Here is a 12512-nt window from a genome sequence, read left to right on the forward strand (position 1 = left end):
CCTTATGGTGGTGGCAATAGTAGATCGTAGAAGCAACACACATTTGATTCAGTCTTTTGTTCTTTAGTAATGAGCTGTACAATGACATGCATAAAGATATTAAAAACACACATACACATCCAGTATCTGCTTCAAGTCTGCATTTACCATCCCACTCTCAGATCACAACTTTGGAGCAGAACAGCCACAGTTGGATGGCAAATGATGAAGATGTTTCCATTTCTGCGTTACCATCCTGTCTATACATTCCACCTGTGATCTCCTTAGATGCAAACCTGAGAAGTGTAGGCTAAAAGCAGGCATAGCTTGTAAGCTGCAGTGGAAATGAACACACATTTACTTTCTTTCTCAGGTCAGAAAACATGTGTTCAAATTACTTTCACTACTAGTTATGCCCTCCTCGTGCTTAGAGGCTTGCAATTGTTTTTTGTTCCCCCTTCCCCAGCTGTGTTAGATACAAGCTACTGTGAGGCGATGGAAAAGGGGTACACTTCCAGTCAGAGACAGCATCTGAGACAGGCAGAACATTTTCCTGAAAGAGAAACAGACTAAAATGGAAAAAATGCTAACAGCACCAATAATAATTGACATTTATAGTAGATGTTTTATTAAACTACATGCATGCATAAGCACTGGAACTATAGTGGTACAGCCAAAAAGGTATCACTGTTTGGGGACTTCGGATGTTAACTGTACTTCACTAAAAGGCCAACACAATTACTGTTGGATATGTTTCTCAGAGCTTTGTCGTGAATGGGGGCTTCCTATTCCAGCATAAAATCTATCGAGTCAGCATAAGGTCTATTGGAGCCCTCTGGACTCTGACTCCATTTGCCAGCCCTTCCCAGGAATCCCAAAACACCCCCATGTTTCTTTTTTAACCACCACTCCTTGGGGACAAATGGTATGCCAATTAAATGTAACTTCACCTTCAGGGCTCTTTTAGGGATCCCAATAGGTAGTGCTTAAAGACTGGAATCTATGTACTGAGTATACCCCTCTTCTGCTCCCAGCCTTCAGAGTAAGCCAACTGAGTGCATCAAATGAGGCCCAAGTAGAATGGTTTGTTCAACATTCATTCCACAACTAGCCAGTTACTGTGTCCAGTGGAGCATCTGCTTGTAAAAGGAGTTAGAAGGAGTGTAAACCTTGATGATCCTCATCAGGGGCAAATGAAGGGAATAAGGTCCAATCTCCCAAGTAGGAGTGCAAATGTGAAGGATCACACTAAGGCGGGCTACTCCTAGAGCTTTGCAGCAATACCTTTTGTAGCTACAACTTCTGGAATCCCCCAGTGGCCATGCTGACTGGGGGAGTCTGGGAGCTTCAATCCAAACTGGTTATAAGCTCCCAGTTAGGGAGAGGAGCAAGACAAACTGTGTGGAGTGGATGAGTGTATGGGACAGAGATTATTATTTTTTAAATGAAAGGCAGAAAGGTCATTGGAAAACATTGGTTCCTTCTGAGAGGTCATATCAAACACAACTTTCTCAATGTCTTTTTAAAAAAAATTAACCAAGGATTGCTGATTACTCAGGCAGTCATCCAGGTTATCCAGAGCAGAAAAAATGTTGGGGCCTTGTATATATTGTCACTTTATTTTAAGTTTTGATTCCTGCTGTGCGAAATTAAATTTATGGCACTTTGGGATTGGATTGGTAAAAATGGCAATAAATAAAAGTTCATGTCAAAACTATGTCTCAAACTTGATATGTGTGTATTGTTTAACTTTGGGAGAGGGGTTCGCTAATTTCTGTGTGGCTTTCAGCTACTGTAAAAGGCAAAAGAGTTTCTCTCACATTAAGTACACATTCCATGCCAAAGGAAAATGAATATTCAGCTTACCCTTTATCTACTGGCAACTGTGCAGCACAGAACTGGCCAACAATGGGGGTACCATCTTTCCTCCTACTCCAGATCTTGGAAGGACGGTACAGCAGCGTCACGCTTTCCATCTGGCACAGTGGAGCAGAGTGCATCAGCAGGCCTTTGCCCAGGGTCTGCTGCTTGGGTCTGCAAAGCCCCAAAAGGGATATGGCTAAGCACAGGGATCTTTTTGTGCAGGATAAAATATGCAGTTCTCTTCAGTCATCCAAGCTTTACTGAGTCATTAAAGAACTGGCCCTTGTAGAGAGGAACTAACATGGTGGTTATGCAATCCTATATGTATGGCAAGAAACAAGTGGGCAGTGGAGTATTGGGGGGGCACATTAGGAAGGCACCAGATGATGCAGGAATGGCAATAAGTAACCAAAAACAACAAGGTTTCCATTGTTACTCACATAATAATGTTTGTGTTGAATGAGGAGTTGCTACTGAGGAACGTTATCTCAATGTTGATATTCAAAGTTGTCATCTGCTGTAAGTGAAATTCCACGAGGCTATGGTATACTTGGAGATAAAAAAAATATTCTGTGTAGAAAGCATTGTCTATCCAGCCATGTCAAAAAATTGCAGTAGCTTTTCTCATAAAACTATTTCTTATAAGATCACTTCTTTGACTCGTGCAGGAAAGTAAAACAACAAAGTCAAGCAATCTGATATGGGTGAGGCTCACATTTTTCTTTTCAAATGTGCCAGGGACTTCATACCCATTGACTACAATTGTTCCTTTCTTTCCCAGCAACTCTCCAGGAATCAGCAGCTGATTCTTTGCATCAGTCCATAGACCACAGCTTTGAGTATCACTGGAGGCCCAGAGAGATCATGGCTGTTCCTTTTTATTGGCTGTGCAATTGCAGCTGCATGCTGCCTAGGCACTTTCTGACCTACCCAGGTCACTAACAGGCACCTCCCTCTGCCTGCAGTTGTTGGTGGGGAGCTCCATAAGAAGGTATTGGATACCTCCTTCTGCTGCATGCCTAAATGTATACACTGACATATACATCATGCGAACATACCTAACCTATAGGATTCCTGCCTTTGTTAACATGGAAGAGGTTAGCATTTGTGGAATTTTTAATTTTATGACATTGATTTAGGGTGATGTTAAGAAAAAGTCCTGAGCCTTCCAGATGTCTTATGCTTACTCACCACAGTATGGTGGAGATGCAGCTGTGGCCAGGTAGACTTTTACCTCTGTGGGCAGTTTTTTCATGTTGACTCCTCCATTGTCCAACAATCCTAAAACAAAAACACAATGCAGAAGAGTACAGAATGCCAACACAGTTTATTGTTGATTGTTGTGCAAATGCAGTGTGAACATGGCATCTGGTACTGAAAAGATAATCTGGTTTATTGAAAATCTCAGTCTTCATTAGTAACTGTTTAATGTCTACCTAGCCCTTTCTCTTTGTGAAGGAAAGGTCTGAATTGGTGATCTTGGTGAAATTCAAGTTTTGAGAGGAAGTGTTATGTAAGATACAGCTTTCAGGAGGTGACCTTCCGAGTCCACCTTAGTACCTGGATCCTCCCCATGATGAGCAGATGGAGGTTAAATGGTGTAAAATGAGCAAATATCCCTTTTTATTCAAAGTTTTACATAATTTATGCAAGCTGCAGAATTTATACAGTGGTACCCCGGGATACGAATTACCCAGCTTACGAATTTTTCGGGATACGAAAAAATCCCATAGGGATTTATTGTTTCGGCTTACGAAGGTTTTTTCGGGTTACGAAATTAGCCGCGGAACGAATTAATTTCGTAACCCGAGGTACCACTGTATTTCAGAAGAATTTGGATGTAGGATATTTCTCTGTAGATAAGGATAACCACAGCTTCTGTCGAAAAAACTATTGCAGTGGTTCACAAACGGTGCAGCAGGCTCTCCAGGTGGGCATGAGAGTTACTCAAGGAGGAATGAGACTTGGAGGCCCTGATCCCTCCTCCTCCTCTTCTTTCTTTGCTTCCCAAACTTTTTTCTGTCCTGGAGGCTAAGGCCTGAAGCAGATAGACCAAAAGGATTGCACGAGGAACAATTGGGCTCTCCATGTGCTCTTTGCATGGCTTTAGGCCACTTTGGGAGTGTGTGTCGTTTGCACACCATATCCCCAATGTGGCCTGAAGCCAGCACTTTTGGCCAGTCAGGCCTAAAAGAAAGGCAAGGAGGGCATTTGGAGCCGCTGCTTGAGGGAGGAGGAAGCAGAGGAGATATTTCCATTTGTAACTAAATTTTACATTCTTGGTTTCTGATACAACTATTTTAATTTTAAATCAACAACCTACCTATTGTGGGACAAGAGAGCAGAAAAGGATTAAAGCAGTCTAAGCAGTCACCAGCTAAGAAATTCTGATAACTGGAGCAAGGGAAAGCCATCATGTGACAGGAGTCTTCCAAGGCACTAATATAGAAATGCACAGCTCTCATATGATCACAGATGAGATAGCGATAGCCTATAGAAGAAAAGGAGGAAGCATATAAGATTAGACCATGGACAAAGCCATCAGGCATTTCTATAGGCACATACTCTTGATGGCTATCAGTTCAGATTTTGAGGGAATGGGTCAAAATGTACATCTATAAGGAGCTTATTGCTTACCTTTTAAAACCAGTTCAAGTCTCCCTGGCTGGAGCCGGGACACAGGTTGAAGGCAGGGATTATTGCTCACTAAATCACTGCCAAACTGCCAGCCGCAATCAGCCCAGGGTGAAGCTGGGTCCCACCAGCACTTTTTAGAAGCTGGGAAGCTTCCAACTTCTAAAAAGTGCTGTTGGAGTGCGTTTGCGAGCTGACTTGGACCTGGCCTGATGGTGACTGGTGGTTTGGCAGCGATTTAGTGAGCGATAATCCCCATTTTCATCCTGTGTCCCGGTTCCAGCCCATGAGACTTGAACCAATTTAAAAAGGTGAGCGATAAGCTCCTTATAGAAGTACATTTTGACCCATTCCCTCAAAATCTGAAAATGAGAAATGGGTGCTAGTGGCAAATAGCAATGAAAAGCAGCTTCTGATAATAAGCTTGAACCACTCTTACCAGATGAGATGAAACGGGGACAGCCAGGCTGATCTTTGCCTCCATTGATGTAGTAATCAATGTGTCCCACAGGTATCCTGATGCCAAAATCTAAAAGAGGACATGGTTAGAATTCCACTTCTTTCAAATCCTTTCTCGGCACATATAGCTCTTGGTTTATCTCCTTCATTTTAATCCCAGACAATAATCCATTTTGACTGCCCTTGCCTGAAACCTTGACCTATTTCATATTTTATACTATAAGATTGTTGGGGCCACAGACTGTGATATGTGTTGCCCATAAAGCTCTGTAAGCACCGTATATGCTGCTGGTACTGGAGTTTATCAGACAAGGGAAATTGGAAGTATACTCCGATGGTAATCTGAACACAATCATGGGGTTTAATGTTACTGCGTGATAACCCACTACACACAAATTCAGGCAATGGAGAGCCAGTTCGAATGCAATGCGTATTCACGTAATTGCGCGAAACTAGCGACTTTAAGTGAATGCGTTCTGGCCCCACTTTCTTTTCATTTGAATTTAAGAGAAATTCCTCCCATTTGATAAACTCCACTGTGTAGATACATATCTTCTTTTACACCTTCTCTTCCAGAGAGTCAGTGTGGTGTAGTGGTTTCAGTGTTGGACTACGACTTCAGAAGACCAAGGTTTGAATTCCTGCTCAGCTGTGGAAACCCAGTGGATGACCTTGGGCAAGTCACACTCTCTCTGCCTGAGAGGAAGGCACTGGCACCCTCTCTTTGAAGAAACAATTTCACCTTAGTGTAACTGGAAATGACTTCAAGGCAAACAACAGTATCCTAGGATCTGCTAGGAACATGGCAGAGCAAGAATGATGGGGGGGGGGATGGCAAAGTGATGGACCTGATCTGCAAGCAAAGATCTCCTGTAGATTAAGTCAATAAAGGGACAATGTACCACAGCAAAGAGGGCTATCTGTAAAAAACCTACAAGGTCTTCCAGCATAAAGAGGAAAACAAGTAAAGTTTTAACAAGAGCACAATATGGACCAGACACATACAAACAGCTTACTGTCTGCATCTGTGTGAACAGCTTCCACAAAGAGAGCATCCCCAGGATCCAGGCGCTCTTCACGGCTGGCTCGGGTAAATTTGGGCCCAGCAGGATCCAGACCTGGAACATGATGAAAATAATGTCCAAAAATTACAGCAGTATTTCCTTTTGCAATGTTTTGCAAGATCAGACATATGTTTTGAAAACAATGCACACCAAGAGAAAGCTGGAGTATGCTGAGCAACAGAGTGTCGCATATTTCACTTTTCCAGAAGGAACAAGAATCTTGTTCCATTGAGAGTGAAAGCCAACTAGGCATTATGGAAGTGGTGTGTTTAAATCAATGTGCTTAAATTGACTGCCTTTATTTTGGAGACAAGACTTCAGAGCTAATCTAGACCACAATCTCGATCTGGACTGTGGTCTCATGCCAGTTTCCTGTTTTTTGCACCCAATAGTGTTTATTTGTGCATGTTAGATGCCACAGATTGCTGACTGTTCATTCCTGTATTATGAAATTTTAGAATGTGGATGAAACAGTGTTAGCTTCAGAAAGTGGCAAAATCAAGTTTTTGCCATGTAGGGTACCAACACCAATTAATGGCTCATTATTCCGTCAGCACTCATATCGTCTCTGCAGTCTGTGGAGGAATTCTCAATTTGCATACTCTTCCTGTTCTCCATGCTTTCTTCCTCCTCATTGTAAGAGTCAACTCAGAAATCAAAGGGAACACATAGTGTTAATCTCTTGTGATTAACCCATCAAAGACTTTCTCAGATATGTGCATCAGCAATCAGAATGGAAAATTAAGCCTGCATTCATCTTACAGTATGTGTATCTGTGCCTTCAAGTCCCCTGTCAACTTATGAAGATTTCATGAATTAGCCAAGAAATAATCAGAGATGGGTTTTGCCAGTTACCTTCCAATGACCACTTACAAAACACTCTAAATGCAAGATATGCAGTTAAGGGCAATCACATGTGATTGAGGGAGTGCCTGTTGAATATACACTGAATTTTAATGCACGAGAAAAGAAAGCTGAAACAGAGTGGGAGAGTAGCAGCTTTCTCTGCATGCCGTCTGTTCTCTTTCCAAGGGAGACGGTTGTAAAAGCATGTCTTTTGTCGAAAGGACTGTTCCAGCACAACAAAAGGAATGTTTTTACTACCATCTGGGAGAGAAAGACTCACAAAATCCAGGCAATAAAATTTAAACCCCATTAGCAACTGAAAAAATAATGGAGCTTTGAAAGCTTGCGTTATGTATTTTTGCATTTTGGGTTGGCCCAATAAAGGTTATACAGTGCGCCCTTGGCTTACGTGGGGGATCCGTTCCGGACCCCCCCACATATGCTTGAGCCATGGGCACGCACTCCATTCATTCAAATGGGACGCGCTGCCCCCCTTTGCCCCTTCCGGCTCTACACAGGTTTGAGCGTATCCTCAAACCCGCGTATGATGAGGCCGCACTGTACTGTTTTGTGGATTTTGGATGTTATTATATTTTGCTGTATGGCCAGCATAGCTACTCATGTAAATGTATCATCTACACATTAACATTTACAGTCCTTTCCCAAGAGAAGTACATTTGAAATAGAGATGCACTTCCAAACTTCTGAAATGTCATTAAGCCAGATGAAGAACAACTTTGGAGCCCTTCTGGTTTGTGCAAATAATCATCCTTGCCATTGGCCTGGAGCTGATGGGCCAAATGGAAAGCATCAGGACTGCACTGACCCCCATTGTGCCAAGACCATGGCAACGGCACAGGCCAGGGCCTGAACCAGGCTGCCAGAAGGAGTGTATTATACCTGCTACTTTTTGGCCTGGCTTTTCTTGCTTGATGAAACATCAGTGTGGCATCCAGCCATGTTCAGGACATGTATCATCTAAACACCATGCCCCAATGTGGCTAAAAGCCAGCACTTTTTGCCCATGTGTTTTGGGCCATCGTGTATCTATTTTCCTTTCTTTTTAGTTTGAAGATTCAATTGGACAGAAAGGTTCAATGGGACATAATTGCAAAGGAAGAGGATCCCTAACCCATCTGCCAAATGAATAAAAGAAGGACCAAATAAGTAAAAGATCCTTGTGTTCAAATTTCCTTAGGTCTTTCTGAAGCCATACATGGCGGGGTAGTATTACGAAACACAGAAATGAATAAAAGAACCTTGTGTCCAAATTTCCTTTAGGTCTTTCTGAAGCCATATATGGCAGGGTAGTATTACGAAACACAGCACAGTAGTGCATAGTTGTGTTATGGCATGGTATTATCAAACAATAGCATGAATGGTATTATTTATTCTGCTACTCTACTGTAGTATTTGGTAGTAAAGCAGACTAAGGTACTGGCATTGATTTTAATTTGTTTATACTAGTGCTTTACGTTGGCAGCAAAACTGGTGACCTGACACAAAAGTAATGCCATGACACAGAACTGGAAAATTCAAAATATTATGAACCATGTTCCAAGAAATCTGTCTCCTTTAGTCACAGTAGGCATAATTGAAAGTCAGTGTTTTTGTTTTCTAAGGCTACATCTGTAATGCAGAAATAATACAGTTTGATGCCAGTTTAACTGCCATGGCTCGATGCTATGGAATTCTGGGAATTGTAGTTTGTTGTGGCACCAGAGCTCTCTGACAGAGAAGGCTAAATGTCTCACAAAACGACAGTTCCCAGAATTCCATAGTACTGAGCCATGGCAGTTAAAGTGATGTCAAACTGGATTATTTCTGCAGTGTGGATGCAGCCTTTAAGGCCAGAAGTCTGGTAAAACTTGTTACTTTGAGCTTGTTGGATTTTTACCTCCTTACCAGTAATCCTTCCCAGTCTGCCATCAAAAAAATGGCCCACCAGGCCTGCAACGTGGGCACCAAGGCTCACCCCAATAAGGTGGATGGATGTCTCTGGCACTCCTGTGGCCTAAAGATTCAAAGAATAAGAAGGGGAGGAGGAAGATGGAATAATACAGGCAACTTCAGCATTTCCTTCTCAAAGTAGCCTCTCTCCAAAAAAGGATATAGTATCTATATACAGTGGGCCCTTGTTATACGCTGGGGTTTGGTTCCAAGATCCCCCGTGGATAACAAAATCCGTGAATGCTCAAGTCCCATTAAATATAATGACATAGCAAAATGGTGTCCCTTATAAAAATGGAAAATCAAGGTTTGATATTTGAAATTTATACTTTTTTTGAACATTTTCAAACCTTGGATGCTTGAATCCGTGTATAAAAAATCTGTGTATAAGAAGGGCCAACTGTATTTATTAATGATCACATTGCCCTTTCCCATTCTTTTCTCCCAAGATAGGCACGGGATGAAAACTTTTAAACACAGATTTTATTGCATGCCTCTGTGCCCAAGCAGGAGGCATCCTGTACCCGATCATGGCATCCTGTCCCTGATCCAGACTTCTCCGGCTCTTTTTGAAAGAATGGGATTTTAGCATTCTTTGCAAGGTGCGGGGAAGTCCAAGAACACTGGACTTCTCACTCAACCAAGAGTTTCCTCTTCCTTCACTCAGTTACATCCATTTTCACTTGACACACCATATTCCTGGAACAGCCTCCCAGTACATCTTCGGACTACCTCTTCGCTAAATGGTTTTAAATCCGAGCTAAATCAATTTCTGTTTACCAAAGCATTTGGAACTACTGATATTGTCTTATAATATTTTCAATTGTCTCAACAAGCTCCATGGTTGTCACAGGCCCATTCAAACACTGCTTTTGTACCAGCCATATTTTATCCAATTGGAGTCTATCTAGATAAGCTTCCATTTAGGGGACTATTTGTTGCCCTTCATATATAAATTTCTGTAATATTTCTCAAGGGCTTTTAATATTTTCAAATTATCTGTTACATAATGTCCTTATAATCTGAAAACGTTTTTGGCAAAATGTCAATTTTTCTTTTACTAAGTTGTCCATATTCTTAGAAATCCAAAATGTGTCTATTTGCAAATGAGATTCATGGTGACTTGAGAAAAAGTGTTGTCTCTGGAGCTTATCTTACTCTCCAAGTAAGTATTTAGGTAACTGTTCAGGTCTACAGGTAATTTTCACTTATGGCAGTTCTCATAGCAAGCTGCCACTGAAGACTACACTTAACTTTGACTTTCATGCACTTTCCATTTAATGATCTACCTAACTAACTGGGAGACTGCTAATATACCTGTTGTATGATACTAACTTTGTCAGTTCTTCTGAAAAAGTAGACTGAAATCAATGCAAGTGCATTCTAAAACCAGTCAGTCTTAAAGATGCTGCTAGATTTCTTTTTTCCCCCCACCACTTTTTAATGGTAAGTTGAAGACAAAACCAACATAAAATCTGCTTTAAAGCCAGAGGTAGCATACATGACATGTCTCTTTAGGAGTTATTAGGTCTGGTTAGGATGTGTTTATGTAACAGGCCTTGGCTATGATGCTGAACGGTCTTTGCTCTTCTTGAGTATGCCATATTGGAGAAAATGTGGCCTCCCCATCCTAGGCTTCCACTGCAGGAGGAGCAGGGGATGGACTCATGGACTCAAGACCTGATCAGCTGAAGGGGGATTTATAAAAAGAAGTGGCCCAGGTTATATGCATGTTGGGATATGCTGGACCTTAAAGATACACGCCAGAAGCGTGAATTTGGTGAAGAAATAAGCTGGCAACCACTGCAACTGTTATGAAATCAGTCACATATGCTTCTGTAATCTAGCAGGAAGAAAACACTTGCATTTTGTACAAGTATCTTTACAGTTATCTTCAAGGACAGCAATACCTGCAACACAAGACAGCAGTTAATCCTTGAAGCAACAAAAACTGCATTGGCACATCATGTTTCAAATTCTCTTTGCAAAGAAGAATAACCAAACAAACTCTCTTCTACTGTGTACCCAGTGATGCAACTGGAGAAGAAGCCACTCCTTGTCTGCTACTTATCCAGGAGCAAGGCAGTTATCCTGGAGCTCTCTTGTTGAGCTGATTAAATAGTTTTTGCATAGTTTTATGTGTTGAAAAAAAGACCCCACTGGATTCCCCCCCCCCACTGAGAAAGAAACACTGTGAATTATTGTGCATTCAATGCCAACTGCTACAATTCACCAAATTCCTGAATTCAAATTCCTGAATTCATTTTGTATATTTGTACCTACCAGCAATCTTCGGATGAAACTGGATATCTCCAGTCCCAGCTTCATAACATTCTCTACTGCAGTATGATAGGCAGCTGTTGCTCCCTGGACCCAGTCCACAGCAATGACATTGGCTTGGGTAGACCGCAACAAGGCTTCAATTAGCCCATTTATCCAGGAGGGCTTTGTGCCTAATGCCCTGAGGAAAAACACAAGGAAATAGCTAAATGCATGTGGATACTCTTTCCCACAGAGTGAAATCTAATCCACAAGGTTTGACGTAGTCAACCGTCTGTATCTGTGAATTTTTAATCCATGGATTCAAGCATCCACGGTTTGAAAATATTGTTCGGAAGAGGTTTGCCATGGCCTTCCCCTGAGTCTGAGAAATGTGACTTGCCCAAGTGATGCAGTGGATTTCATGGATGAGTTGGGATTTCAACCCTAAGTCTCCTAGAATCCTAGTTGAACACTAAACAGCTATACTGTATCGGAAAAAGGAATATTATTACAAAAGGCAAGGATATTCTATACTCTGAGATGTCCCCGTGTCTGAAATCAAATGCATATATGCACTGCAGATGTTTGCAAATCTCTGGGAATAAAAGCTGCCAGGGTTAAAAATAAATAGTTCAAAGGAGAAGCTCAAATGCTGTTCCAAGTGTTGTAAAAAAGAGTTTTTCAAGTTGTCCATATAAAGAGGAACAGGGGGGAAAAAGACTGTACTGCCCAAAAAGCTATTTGGTGTGTTTGTGTTAGAGAGAGAGAGAGAGAGCAGTGTGAGAAAATTGGGATTAATGATTCTCCCATCGCTTGCATTTACTTTGACCCCAAGTTTAAACTGCTTCTTTCAGGTAAAAAAACATGAAAAGTGAATTTAAGTGTACTGAAGAGTAGCCTAAATTTGGTATTTGAAAGCAATGGCATAATATGACTGTATCTGCTCCTGGCCCTTATCACACGTGGGGGATTTGCAGCTCAGATCCGCAGTCACTCCTGTTCTAGCAATGTGAAAAGAGATGTTTTTTCACACCAGATCCAGAGTCACTTCTGTCTAGCAATGCGAATTCACGTTAAAACATGATGTTTTACCACACCTGGTTGCCTTTCTGTTGCCCTTCCGAATCGAGGGGGAAGCGGAGTCAGTTCGATTCCAAGCAAGTCACGTGATGCAGATTCAAGCAAAGCGGAGTGAGTGCACATTGCATTACCACACCAGGACATACCATGCGGATTCAACTTGATTCGAACTGGGACTCTTGTGCATGTTCAGTCTGAACGCATTCTGAACCTTTGCACTTCCAGGGTGAAGAAGGGAGCCTGGTTCCACTTTCATGTAAATGACAGCCTCACGTGAATGACTCTCTTCTATTTTCCCATCCCTGGCAGCCAAATTCATACATGTCCTCCAGCCCCCATCCATTTCAGCCTCATCTACATCTATCCTCCTGTCAT

At 41.9% G+C, this 12512-nt stretch overlaps 1 protein-coding gene across 1 annotated transcript; it reads right to left on the reverse strand.

Moving 5' to 3' along the window:
- Positions 1-42: 42 nt before the first annotated feature.
- On the reverse strand, positions 43-11836 carry PLA1A (phospholipase A1 member A). The gene is made up of 9 exons (XM_042454386.1): positions 11079-11836; positions 8751-8859; positions 5952-6053; positions 4916-5005; positions 4166-4333; positions 3034-3123; positions 2283-2391; positions 1846-2013; positions 43-532 (listed from the first exon to the last, which is right to left on the reverse strand). Exons 1-9 carry the CDS (start codon positions 11121-11123, stop codon positions 451-453), a joined length of 963 nt encoding a protein of 320 aa, XP_042310320.1. The 5' UTR covers positions 11124-11836; the 3' UTR covers positions 43-450.
- Positions 11837-12512: the final 676 nt, after the last annotated feature.

This window comes from Sceloporus undulatus, chromosome 2, assembly GCF_019175285.1.
Source record: "Sceloporus undulatus isolate JIND9_A2432 ecotype Alabama chromosome 2, SceUnd_v1.1, whole genome shotgun sequence".
In the NCBI taxonomy this organism is placed as follows: domain Eukaryota; kingdom Metazoa; phylum Chordata; class Lepidosauria; order Squamata; family Phrynosomatidae; genus Sceloporus; species Sceloporus undulatus.

What these genes read in the sequence shown, in the direction of transcription:
- PLA1A (XM_042454386.1), bottom strand. Translation starts at nt 11,123, where the DNA reads ATGAAGCTGGGACTGGAGATATCCAGTTTCATCCGAAGATTGCTG. An exon ending in CAGACTGGGAAGGATTACTG is followed by an intron (nt 6,054 to 8,750) that starts GTAAGGAGGTAA and finishes ATCATGTTCCAG; the next exon opens with GTCTGGATCCTGCTGGGCCC. An exon ending in TCCCCGTTTCATCTCATCTG is followed by an intron (nt 4,334 to 4,915) that starts GTAAGAGTGGTT and finishes TTTCTTCTATAG; the next exon opens with GCTATCGCTATCTCATCTGT.